At 42.0% G+C, this 13,493-nt stretch overlaps 1 protein-coding gene across 1 annotated transcript in view; it reads right to left on the reverse strand.

Moving 5' to 3' along the window:
• LOC311624379 (urea transporter 2) overlaps nucleotides 1-13,493 on the reverse strand; it is a 396,459-nt gene that overhangs the window by 65,326 nt on the left and 317,640 nt on the right. Inside the window, exons 9-12 of the mRNA XM_084887504.1 lie at nucleotides 11,010-11,157; nucleotides 9,894-10,028; nucleotides 8,253-8,302; nucleotides 7,563-7,737 (exon numbers count right to left, since the gene is read on the reverse strand). Coding sequence (XP_084743630.1) covers nucleotides 7,563-7,737; nucleotides 8,253-8,302; nucleotides 9,894-10,028; nucleotides 11,010-11,157 — 508 coding nt within the window. The remainder of the gene's footprint in view (nucleotides 1-7,562; nucleotides 7,738-8,252; nucleotides 8,303-9,893; nucleotides 10,029-11,009; nucleotides 11,158-13,493) is intronic.

Raw genomic sequence — 13,493 nt, forward strand, 5'->3', positions numbered from 1 at the left:
GAAGTTTCCAATGCTCATGGCTCCCTTCAACTCTACATTTCCACATCTCAGAGGGAGGAGACTGCGTTGACCACCAGAGGCTAACCTTGGAGAGGTCCGATTCTTCCAGAGGAAGAGGCCAGAGTTTATGAGGAATAAATGCAAGCTGAGCTAAATGTTCTCTAGAGAGCTACTTCCTTTACTTCATCTTTTCCAGCAGCCTGTGCAGCTGTAGGAAAGGCTGAGGGCTCCTAATTATTGATTCACATTCTTTAAGAGGACTTTTCTGGTACTCTCCTCACTTCCCTCTTTGGGACATTGGAAGGACAGAAGGATTCCCTATGGATTTGTCTATCTTCTCAGAATGGCAAGAAGGAGGATAAGGCAGGCAAGTTAAAAAAATCTCACATAAAAAAATGAAGACCTTGCCCAGCTAGTGTGGCTCAGTGGTTGAATGTTGACCTATGAACCAGGAGGTCAGGGTTTGATTCCTGGTCAGGGCATGTGCCCAGGTTGTGGGCTCAACCCTAGCATTGATGTGTCTATCACGCTCTCCCTCACCCTTCCCCTTAGAAATTACTAAAAATATATTTAATAAAACACACACAAAGGCCTTTAAAATTGCCAAATGAGACTGAGGTTTATTGAGTAGAAATCATAGTCACCCTGAAACTACCAACCCCTAACTGGTTTTATGTTATAGCTGTCCCCAGGCCCTTGCAGCCTTATGACCCAAGAAAGCAAAGACTCTTACAGGAAGCACACAAAAAAAGAAAGCACATGGGTTTGATGTAGCACAGATATAGGCCAGGAAGATTGAGTATCTTGATGAGCAGATCTTAGAGGGTTGATCAGAAAAACCACTTGACAGAGGAGGGTGATTAGGAGGAGAAGGTGAAGGAGAGGCATAGCTGAGTGACATTGGTGCTTCACCTTGCATTCACACAAAAAACCACGGTAAGCATTTTGGTAAACTGACCCCATGACTAGGCAGTAAAGCCCTGGGACAAGCTGTAAAGGCAACAATGGTATATTTTGGGTACATTCCATCTCTATGTTCTTAACTTTTTACCACTTTAGTAATATCTCCTTCTCATTTCTCTGTAGGAACTCAGGGCCATGGAATCACTGAAACTTGGAGTTGGAAGAGAAAGTCTACAGTGGTTATCTGGTCTACCCCCACCAAAGAAAGCATCCCCAACAGGCCCCTAGTTCCTGGTCTGCACTACCAGAGCGAGGAACTCAGGGTTTCACAGGACAACTTCCAGTGTTAAAAAGCACCCCTCTCCACTGATTCAAAGTCTGCCTGCTTATCACTCCCTCCTTGTTCCATGTTCCAAAGTAACTTTGAGTAAGTTGACTTATTCTTCCACATGTGTTACCTCATACTGTAGACTCGCCATTTCTTCTTTTCTCTAAACCAAATACAGCACCTTCACTAGCATTCCTGATGAGCCAAAGGGGCTTCAGCAGAGCCTTCCTTGCCAAAGACTTTCATAAAATGTGCTACCCATTTTTTCCTTTGTACTCTCCTCTCCTTTTTCATTCAACCTATTCCCAGAAATCATTCCTTTAACCTAAGATGCAAATGATTGATCATGCTTACTGTGTTACCTTCCCAGAATTGTTTATATTTTAACACATTCAAATATAAAGGATGGCTGGGAATGTTTGGGCACAGGTAATGGCAAGATAGAAGACAGGAGGAGGACAGGCCCAGAAAGTTTCCGGGACCCTTAAAATCCTCCTTGATACTTATTCTGAGAAGAATACCAACCCAACAGATAAATTCACTCAAATAATGAAACTGGTGCTGTTAACTTATATGCCTCAGGCAATCTTTGGTATGATCTACATCTCCACCTCAGGTGAGACTACTCACCTGGCCAGGCAAATCCTCATAAAATGAATTCCTTGAAGGCAGGAACTGGTCTGAGTCTTTCCTGGTTTGTTGTCAAGTGGGGGCCTGAGTAACATATTAATAGTTCCTCATACAATGTCACCTGGGTGAATGAGTGAATGAGATCAGGCCACAAGTCAGAGTTTCTAGGGCCTGGTCTCATGCAAGTTGGCAAGTGTTCTTGAGCTACCAATACAGGGGCCTATTAGTCAGGGAATAAGGGTAACAGCATACATTTGGGGCCACGAGTTACCAGAAGCTGTATCTGATTTACAGAGCAAGAGGAGATAGACAACAACAAAAGAATAATAGAAACACACTTGGAGATTCAATTGTGACTCCCATCCCAAAGATACTGTAAAATGAAAAACATGAATATTGAACTAAAATATTCAACTTATCTGTTGAATTGAAGAAAAGACAGGCTACTGTTGGGGTCTGAGTCAGTGGTCTAGAAGATTAGGTGGAAGAAATATCTCAAAGTAGAGCAAAAATACAAATGGTAAACATTGTGAAGGAGATGAGCAACTTGGAGCAGAGACCAAGGAGAACTGAAAAATGGATAATAGGCATTCCAGAAATAGAAAAGGGAAGAGAGGGAGGAAAAGCACTAACCAGACAAAAGTTAGCTGAAGCTTTCTTGAGTTTGCAGCTTGAAAGGCAGTATTGATAGGAAAAGACTTAGGCTTAATGTCATAAAACCCCTGAACTCCAAAGATAAGGAGAAAATCTTACAACCTTCTAGAAAGAAAGAACAGGTTGTTTATAAAATGAAAGGATGATATTGACATTAGATTTCATATTTGTAACACTTGGCAGCCAGAAAATGAAGACATAACACCTCCAGACAACTGAGGGGAAAGGCTATAGCCCAGACACCCACTCCCAGCTGAAATGCCATTCACTTAGCAGGAGAAAGAAACTGTGGACATGCAAACAGTCAGAGAATGTGACACCTGTATTCTGTGATATATTATTTGAAGAAAATAAAAAAGAAGGGCTCCTAAACAGGTAATTAGTGAATAAGAACCAAGATTACAAAACAGAGGAAGGTGATGAGTAAACAGTGATAAAAGGTAGCATGCCCAATATAAATAGTAAACTCCAAAGGGACAATGAAACAATTCCTTTTTTTTTTTAAAGATAAATATTGCAAGGGGAAAATAAAAATGATCTCAGCAAAATCTAGAGGTGGAAAATACTGGAGAAGTAAGTGTGTTAGGGATGGGGACCTTGGGGAGGAGTGAAAGTAGTGCAAAGGTTTTCATCCCACAGGGTGAGCAAGGAGCATTGGCAAAACGGGGTAGCTTGTGTTTTTATAAAACTATTCATTTTATAAAAAATAAATAGTTTTATTTGGTGTCTTGCTTTTATATAACAACAGAGAAATATAATTTTGCTTATGAGCACTGGGAAAGAAGCAGTGACCACTAGTGGAATGGAAGAAATATAGAAGAGCTTCCAAATAAACAAAGGAAAGAAAAGAAAAAAAGATAGTAACATAATAGAATGTGCAAAAGAAGAAAAGTTAGGGAAACAGAAGCAGTAACAAAAAGTAAATAGTAAAAACAAAGTGGAATAAATAAAAGAAACATATTGATTATCACAATAAATATGAAGGGGTTGAATTATCCTACTAAAGTACAGATACACTTAGATCAGCTTAAATACAAAAAATTGCTCTATGTTATTTTTTAAGATATATAGTTAAAAGAAAATGATAATGCTTAAAACAAAGGTCTAAGAAAATTTTAGAAAGTAGGTGTGGCAACATTAATAAGCTGATAAGAGGTTAAAAGCACTAATGAGCATAAAAATGAGCAGTTGTAATAGTTAAAGATAAAAATCTATGAAGAATAAATGATAGACAATGGGCATCAAACAATATAGCTGCTACATATATGAGGCAAAGGTTTTACAAATACAAAAGAGTTTAGTAAGCTATATAATTATAGTTGAATTTTAATAAACCCATTTCAAAATTAAGATCCCATGGACAAAAAATAAATAAGCACATAGAATAATTGAATGATGCCATTAAAAATTCAATTTAATATGCCTTTCTTTCAAATAAAAATTTGCATTTTATATGTCCATAATTAATCAAGTAATTGGCTACAAAGAAAAATTCATAAAGTTTTAAAATAGAGATTTTACAGGCCATGTTCATTCTCTGTCTTTTTTTAATCCAATAAAACTAGGTATTGAAAGTTTAAAAGTATCAAAAAGATCCTAAATACTGAAAATTAAGAAACACATTCTTAGATAATCCTTGGATCAAAGAGAAATCAAAACTAAAATTACAAACTATTTAAAAACTGATTAAAGTAGAATATTTTATTTCAAATCCTATAGTACATAGCTAAAGGTGCACTCAGGGGAAAATCAATAGCCTTAAATGCCTTTGTCATTAAAGGAAAAATATTTAAAATGAAGAAACTTTATATCAATTTTAAAACACTTGAAAAAAAAGAACATTTAAACAAAACACCAGAAAATAGGGGGGAAAATCAATAAAATAAAGAACAAACCACAACAAGTAGAAATAACAAATTAATTCCAAACTGCTTCTTTGTCAAAGCCAAAATGGGTGAATCTCTCGCAAACTTGATTAAGGAAAAGAGAGAGCAAAATCACATAAAATTAGAAATTACAAAGGAGATAAAGCCACAGATACACAAGAGATTGAATTATTGTAAAAACTTTATGAGTAACTCTATGGTGTCAAAAATTTAAAACTAAAGAAAATAGATTATTTTCCAGCAAACAAACTCTCAAGTTTGACCAAGAAGTTGAAAACTTGACTATGTCAGTTATCATAAAAGTGATTAGAAAGATGATTCAAGATCAAATGATTTAAAAATACAGCAGGACAATGCTGTTCCACGATGACAATAAAACTCCACCATGTAGCAGAGAAGATGAAAATGGGAGGAGGAGATGGTGAGGCTAGAGGGAGAGGAGATGATAAGATCTGGGGAGAGGACAGGGGAAAGGGGTGTGCATGATAGAAAAGGAGATATTTAAGACAGTGTTTCCTTTAAATTCCCCTTCTCCCTAGCCCCACACTTATATTCCTTCTCTCTCTAATGACTGCTTATTAATGTTCAGCCACAAATACTTATGTTCAGTTTTCCAAAAGCTCCTTCTGCTATTTGGGGTGATAGTAGACTATATCAGTGGCCTGCCCCCTTGCAACCTCATGCTGGTGGTGAGAATCTGTAAGTTCAGGGTTCCTGCCTCTACTCATTCAGGGTGTCGGTGAGATAGGGAAGTGTTGGTGAAGGTGGGGCAAGGTCACTCCAGGGAGCTCTCCTGACCCATGAGACTCTTTGGGCTACTTCAGAGGACATCTGGGCATCTGTCCGTGGCCTGTACACAGTGTTACCTGCACTGGGCAGACTTCTCAGAGGCCTGGGGATTTTTACTTCTGCTCAAACTAGCAGATAATGTTTATTTTTATTTTTATTTTTTATTTCTACATAAATATCTTGCCATTTTGGTCACAGTGTATTATAGACTTTCTGGAGCCCTGTGGTTTTTCCAGACTTGCTGGGGATATTTTTTCCCTTTTTCTGACTAACTTAGCTTTTATCCATTTGTCTTCAAATGAGTTTGGCATCTTGTAAAATAGTTAAACTCTTCATTCCTGGGTAGAAGAGGGTTGGGGGTTGTTAAAGTGGAAACTTGGGAGGAAAAAACCCTCACAAGACCTAGATCCCTGTGATCAAAGTGGTACCTCCTAAAAGACAAACTATGAAGTGGGGAGGGAAGAGAAGAGAGGGAAGGAGATAAAGTTACTCTAGTGAGCTGAAAGAATTTTCATATCCAACTAGTTTTCCTCTCCTGGAAATCCAATAAAAGATGTTTCAGTTCTTGGGTGGAGCTTCTCAAGGGCTTAATGGAGAAAAGAGGCAATTTCCTAGGGCAATTAGCGGGGTACCTCTGATTCTGTTATCTCTTGTAAGAATACCTTGGGGTCTCCCTTCCATTTTGGGTAACTGTGCCCTGGCTAGAAGCCTGGCTGGGAATTGAAGCCCGAGCTTCCTATAGAAGCCTCTGCATCACAAGATGAGGGATTATGTGGCCTTCACACTCCCTTCCAACCCTGAGCTTCTATGAGCCTCCCTGCTTTTGCTGCTGGAAGCTCCTGGGCTTCTGAAGGGTCATGTTTTTTTTTTTCTTCCTTATACAGTGGTGAGCTCGCTGGCAGAGGGGGGAACAGGGTGAGGAAGTGGAGGACAGTGAGCCTTAGGAGTGGTTCCCAGACATCTGTGTGGAAGGATGTACGGTTAAACCTGTACCCGTTGGTACCCATCACTGTGTCTGTCATTCTCTGAGAGCCTCAGGTTGCATCTTCCCGAGTCTGGTCATACTAATCTCACTTTCTGTTGTTCATCTCCAACCACTTTTAATCTCTCTACTTCCTAAGAATTTTCACACCATCACCTGGCAGGTACATGCCTGTGGTATAGAACCTGGTGGTTTCCTTTCGGCCTGCTGATTGCCCAACCATGCCTGACCATTGTTATGTTGGCTATGTGTAGCAGGCACTGACATACTACTGTTTGGAGGCCACATCTAGCTTTCTGTCTGTTTGATAAAGTCTTATTTGAACTCAACCACACCCATTCATTTATATACCATCCCAGGCTACTTTTCACTATAATGATAGAGTTGAGTATTTGCAAAAGAGACTATGGCCTTCAGAGCCAAAAATATTTACTATTTGACCCTTTCCAGAAAAAAGTTTGTCAACTCCTGATCTATATACAACTAAAGACTAAACTCAAGCTAGTTACTGTATTAATTGGGCAGCCAAATTATAAAATTCATAAATAACAGTTTATCTAAAGTCAAGGCTAACCATTGAAATATCAGATCTTAAAGAGCCTCCAATACCCATAAGCAAATAAAAAAATGGAATAAACTTTCCCAGCTATTCACAAATGAGCTCAGGTATTTTCCTCAACTGAAATTTCTGCCCAAAGTTGCTAATTTGAGTTACACAGAGAAATGCTTATCCTTCATAAAAAAGTCACATGTAAGATTCTAATTAATTAATTCCTTCCTATGGAATATCACCTTGCCCTTTACTCTGACCACTAAACATTTGAAACTCCATATTTAGACACTTCCAGTGCCCTCATTGTCCCTATTTTGATTTTAAAATGTTATCTGTGTAAGGTTTTATGTAAAGCTGAATGTGCCCATCAGCCACTAGCTCTGTGTACTATGGTGCCTTCAATTCTTTGCATGTGTCTCCTGAATTTTCATTCACTCTGTGTCTGCCTAGGAACCACTCATTAAGATAAATTTCACAGCATCTATTATTTAGTTAAACATGCCAACAAAATTATCTCTTAATCACCTTCCCCAAATACTAAATACAAACAAATAATGTTCTTGTTTTAAGTCAATGACTTTGAAAACATGTGCCTTGCTTCTAACTCTAGTAAGCTTGTTACTAACTTCCTCTAATGTTACATGATGGATAGCTGTGGCAATTTGGTCAGAGAGAAAACCAGCATCAGGAAAGAGAGTTGTTGGTGTGTTTGGTTCTGCACAGGTGCAAGAGAGGCAAAGAAAGCAGGTGCTATCTCGATTGACACAGAATCGAGACCACAGGGAGCAGAACAAGGTTCAGGCAAAAAGCATTTCTGCCTGGAACTTGGCTAGTCACCGCTGGGGGACTTCTCTTCTTCAGTGGTTTTCAAGGTCAGATAATAGATGCGGTTGGCCTCTGGGTAGGTGACCTTGCTGAGGGGCAGCTTGTAGATGGCAGGGTTGTTGGTTGTCAGGAGCATGAAGATGAGGGCGGAGAGGCAGAAGGCCCAGGTGCCTGGTGGTACACCAACCTGGAAGCAAAAGCACTGGTGTCTGAAAATGTTCCTAGATCCTGGGGGAGAAGGGTGTGGTAGGGGTTGAGATTAGGACATCTCCCCTAGTGACAGCATTGGTTTCTGGAGTCATAAGGACAGAGGAGTTGGTTTATGAATTTGAGGTGTTGTCACCTTTGGACACAAACAGAGTCTTTTAATGATGGAGCTGAAAATTGGCCTTGAAATGATGGCCTCCAACATCTAGCCAAACACAAGTACTTTCTGTGCATCCTTGTTCTCCACTGTTGGTTGCATCACATACACACACACACACACACACACACACACACACACACACACACCATGCACATTTCAGAGGCAACTGTACCCAGTTGCCAGCACTTCTCAGGACAAACTCTAGATAAACCTTGACAAAGACATTGTGCAGAGTATTGGCTACTATAACTCACTCAGAATGCTTCCTTAAGAGTCCAAACATCCTGAAGCACTGGTTAGGGAAGAGCACAGTGTTCTGGAGAGTATGAACTTACCACTGCCATTATGTTGGAGAGAGCTGCTCCCATGTATGCACAGAACAGGGCTGCAGAGGAATAAGGATCATCTAGTCAGCTCCCAGGGCCCACCCCTAACCCTCTTCAAGAGCAGGGATCTCAGCCTGTCTCCAGCAGCCTCAGTGTCTACACCACATATTGACATATGGCCCATCTCCCACCAGACTGTGCATTATCTGAGGGCAGAGGGTAAGGTTTACATATCCTTTTATCCCCTCCCATTTCCATCGTGGCCTTGCATAGTGTCAGGGGTCACTAAGCATCTTTTGCTTGTTCACACTGACTTTGAGATGGTCCAGCATAGGCCTGAATGATTACTTGTCTGTGGGGTGAGTGGTCAGACTATATGAGCTCCAGATAAGGCCCCTCCTGTCCAAGACTCTGAGAAACCATGATGTCATTGGACCCTCACCAAGTCCCATCAGAGTTGGACCTTATTGGGTCTCTGAGCTCATCCCTAGGAGCCAGGCATCTGGGTTCTACCATAGGATGTGGCCTCCTAGGATAGTTAAGGGAGATCTTCCATACTCCTGGTGCTTCTGGATAAACTCCTTCTTTCCCTACCCCTTTGATCTCTCTATTTCTCTGTCTAGAATACCTTCTCCCCTCTGCCTGTCCAGATCCCACCCTCTCTCTGAAGCCTCCTCAGAAGGTTCTAGCCACAGGAACCTGCACTTTTTTGAAGGCCAAAGGCAGTTCCAATCTGACCTTCAAAATACCCGGTGCTTTTGACTTAACAAATATTTATGGAGGTCACTGTCTCTATGCCCATCCTTGTGCCACGCTGAGAGGAATACAAGGGACATGGAAGTCATTTAGCATTTCCACACTAAAGTGGGATAAAACAAAAGAAAAACTCTCCTGGATGCTATTCTGCTCTGTCTCTAGTTTTGCTTATTAAAAGCCTGCTGTTTCCAGAGAATGTAAGCAAACCAGGGCAGAAAGGATGATGAAAAGATGGGACTGGGTTTTGAATCCTGTTTTTGCCATTAATAGCTGAGTTCTAGGTTCATTAATCCCTCTGAGTCTCATTTCTTCATCTGTAAAATGGGTTCACAATCTATGCCTGGAAGTGATCCTGGGCGGATTAGGAGGGTTCATATTGTATGTTTATATGGCACAGAGTGTGGTGCTGGATGCAGATATAATGATTGTGCTCAATATCTCCTTGGACATAGCATTCTGTCTTTACTCTTACACATTCAAGCTTCCATAGAGCTATATTATATTTTTTCTTAGGTCTTGATGCTCCCAAGTACACCATCTCATTAGATCTTCCCAACAATCTTTTAGACATCACAACCTTAATAACTGTGCAATGGCTCCTCTTTTGCTAGACCATCTCTTCATGACACTACTGTGTCTTCTATGCCTTGCCTGAGGCCTGGAACTTAGTGGTGCCCTACAAATCATTGTTGAATTAAGAGTCATTGAGAGTAGGAATGCACTATGTGATGGAAGAGGCACCTCAAGTCGCCCAGCTGTGAAAGACCCAAGCCACTGGTCCTTCTATGAATTTGGAGACTTCTGATTAGTGGTCACCATGGGTTTCATCACCAAAGATGGGTTTGGGGTTAGGGGAATAGAGTGACTTGGTTGTCAGCTTTCCCAAATACTCACCGCAGACAAGGGCCAGCAGGTGGGTCTGCCAGGTGAGGGCGTAGAACATGCCCCCGATGGCGATGCAGGCGAGGACACAGTTGTAACTCCAGAGGCCCATGTAGATCATCTCAAAGGGCGTGGCCACTGTCAGGGCTGTGGGACAAGGAATGGTGTTTCTGGCTGGTTCTGAGTCACAGCACAAAGGCATCTTGTGGCTGGTGCTGGGACCCAGGGTGGCCTCATTCCAGCAGTTCCCCCTGACACCTGCTATAGCTACCCATCAACAGAGCCTCTACAGATGGTGTCTGGTCTCTGGAAACTAGTAATAGGAAGAGAGCAGTAGTTTCCAAGCTGTTTTTCAAAGATTTTACACATATGTATGGCTACTTCCAGGGGTAAGGAGAAGGGAGGAGGGCAAGGCCATAGGACTCTAGCCTTCTCTTTGGCCAGAGAAGCTACTTTTTTAGTAAGAAAGATTTCAGTTGAAAACTTTCTGCTTCAAATGGTTGAGAAAAAACATGAATGTGCATACAGACATATGGAGATGGAGAAATGATACAGCAAAATGGGTGAGATGTGTACAATCAGTGAATCTGGGTAAATGATTATGGGTGTTACTTTCATTTTAGATAAGTTTGAAATTTTTTTTTCCAGATAGCTTTATAAAAATTTCTGCTTCTAAGACATTTTTTTTGTGTGCAAAATATTGGAATGAGTCAATAGGTTCCTATTCTCAATGCCCCGAACTCTAATTTCTGACACTTGTCCACACATACACACATACATATATTAAATTATATTTTCAAGTGGCAATACAATTTTTGAGAATATTTTTTCTTTTAGATTATTCAAAATTTCAAAGTGTTGGATCACTGATGCCACTGCCTATCAGGTTCTGCTTCTACCCCTTAGCTCCTAGGGGCTCAGTCTGCAAGCCTACTGGTCTTCGTTCCCCTTGTATCTCTCCATGTGTCCTGCTACTGCAATCTGCTCCCTTAGGAGCGTCAAAAAATGAAGAAGTAACTTGATAGTGTTTACAAACTCCAGTGAGGATAGCAAGTCTAGAATATTTGTTATGTGTGTGTGAGAATGACCGTGGGAAAACGATCTCTGCAGAGAGGGGTGCTGTCCTACCTGCTAGCATCCCCACGATGGAGCCGATGGCTGCATGCAAGCAGATGAGTGGTGAGCAGATGAACAGAGCCACTAGGAACACGCCACCTGTCCAGGGATTGTCGCAGCCGTACACCTGGCCGACCCCGATGGGGATGGCTTGTAGCAGCTGCAAAGTAAATAGAATCCAGGTCATTGGAGTGTGGGTTGGTCATGCAAAGACCGGACTTGGGGCCAGGACTGAGCCATTCCTGTGGGGTGGGTGGGTAATGGGGCTGAACGGGAGTATGGCTGTGTCCTCCAGTGTGTGAGAAAAGATGGGAGGGTGTGACCTGGAACAAATAGCTCCTCACTTCACCACCTTGCAGGCATCTGAGCATTGCTCATGCAAAGCCAAGCAGGAGCTGGGCAGGGTGTTTCTGAGGTACACATGGCTTCCACTTTTAGGAAACCTCTTCTCTAGACTACCATTGGGGATTTCAGTGAACTACGGGAAATCCTAGAAATACTCCAGGAATATTATGACCATTCAAAGCCATTTTGATGGATGATTGGTCCAAAGGTCACTAAGCATATTGGTGGCCAAGGCCAAGGTACAACCTCTGAACTTGACCCCTAGTCTCTTTGGTGGCTGCTGCACATTCAGTGTTAGCCTGAGGACTAGGAGGCCCTAGGGAAGGAGGAGCACTCAGCATTGAAGAAAGTAATGGGCTTTGGACAACAGCACAAAGCCCAACCGTCCCTGAGCTGAGCATCATTTGGCGATGTTGGAATTGAAGATGATTAACTGGCAGTGACGTCAGATGGTCTTTTTCCGCTCAAGCTGAATCACCCATGTTCTGGCTGTGTTTTGAGGGCAACAAGGAAGGGAAGGGATTGGCAGGGTAGGGAGAGCCCTGGCCTGAGGCTTCATGGCTTCAGCTTTCAGGGGGGCTCTGTACAATGTTGTGTGACCATGGGCATGTCACCTCCTCACTTAGACTCTGGTGCCCTCCTCTCTAATGAAGAGGCTGGCCCAGTAGATGATATTCCAGCTTTAAAATCCTGCAATATCTTTTTTTCCACTACCAGGTCATGTGACCCTTTTGAGGACAGTGCTCCCTTGTAGCAGGGTACTTAATAGGTACTTAATAACAATGTATTGAATAGCTTAGTGGTTTTTAAGCTTCGTATAAACAGGAACCACCTAAATATCTTTACAAACAATGTTGATGTCTAGCTCCTCCCAGACTTTCTGATTTAACTGGTATGGAGCACGACCGGGCCTCAGGGGTTTTTGGATATGCAAAGGGGTTTGGGGACCAATGGGTTAGTTATTGACAATCTATTGTAGATGTTGGGAGTTCATTGTCTTTCTTCCATTGGTGAAATTTTGTACTTTTTTTCCCCCACAACTTGATTGTATTCTGAATTTAGTATGATTTTTTTTTTTTCTTGAGGAGTCTTTGAGAGTTTTTAGGAGTTGTCCACCCTTGTCTCCAAAGTGGTGGCCTTTTAATAACCAAGTACTGTCTCGGCTAGACCCTACAGACTTGTGCAAGGAATGACAGGATAAGGGCTCTGTGTTATTTAAAGGAACCTGAAACACTTTGTGCCAGTCCAGGGAACTCAGCTTAAATGGGGGAACAGGCTGGAAAGCTACTCAATAAATATTCCACTACTTCCTGAAGTCTGAGGAATGCTGAGGGGAATTGGGCTCCCACCTTCTATCTGGGAACACAGATTTTAAGCCCAAGCGGCCAAGAATGAGAGGAATGAGGAAACAAGTTGACTTGGAAAGGAGCCTCTATAAGGACCTGATGAACTATGGCCCCAGGAGGCCAGCCCTCCCCTCCCTGCTGCTTTTCAGGCCACAGCTGAAACCCTGGTGTGAGGGAAAGTCAGGTGTGTGGTGGAAATTTACTGAGCGCCAGGCTCCTCATACTCTAGATAATCCTCATGTAACAACAACATGCCTGTTCAACTAAAAGGAAGTCACTCCTCTCATTGTTTTAACGAGAAAGAGGGAAATGGCACTGAGTCTTCAAATCAGCTATGGATGGTGTAGAAGAGAAGCCTGTTGTCAGAGTGATGGTTGGGTAGGAAGCTCAGAGAGTGTGCTTGGGTTTCAGAGTATGTGGGTTTGGGTTCTACCATTTCCTAACTGTTTATTTTGAAGGTGAACAAGAGGCATCTCTTCTCTGTGGCCCTTTCCAATCTGGACCCCTCAATGCTGGATTGTACAGTCACACAATACAGGGTGGGTGGGGCCTTTCTCTCTGGCAATGCCACATGTCACTGCAGCTCATGCTTCATGGATAGGGCACAGATAAGGTCTTCAATAAAGTTTTTTTTTTTGTGTGTGTGTGTGTTCTGTTAATCCTCACCTGAGGATTTTCCACTAATTTTTAGAGAGGATGGAAGCGAGGAGAAGGAGGAGGAGAAAACAGAGAGAAAGAGAGAGAGAGAGAGAGAGAGAGAGAGAGAGAGAGAGAGAGAGAGAGAGAGAGAGAGAGAGAGATATTG

Source organism: Pipistrellus hanaki, assembly GCF_964339955.1.
Source record: "Pipistrellus hanaki genome assembly, chromosome: 6".
In the NCBI taxonomy this organism is placed as follows: Eukaryota; Metazoa; Chordata; class Mammalia; order Chiroptera; family Vespertilionidae; genus Pipistrellus; species Pipistrellus hanaki.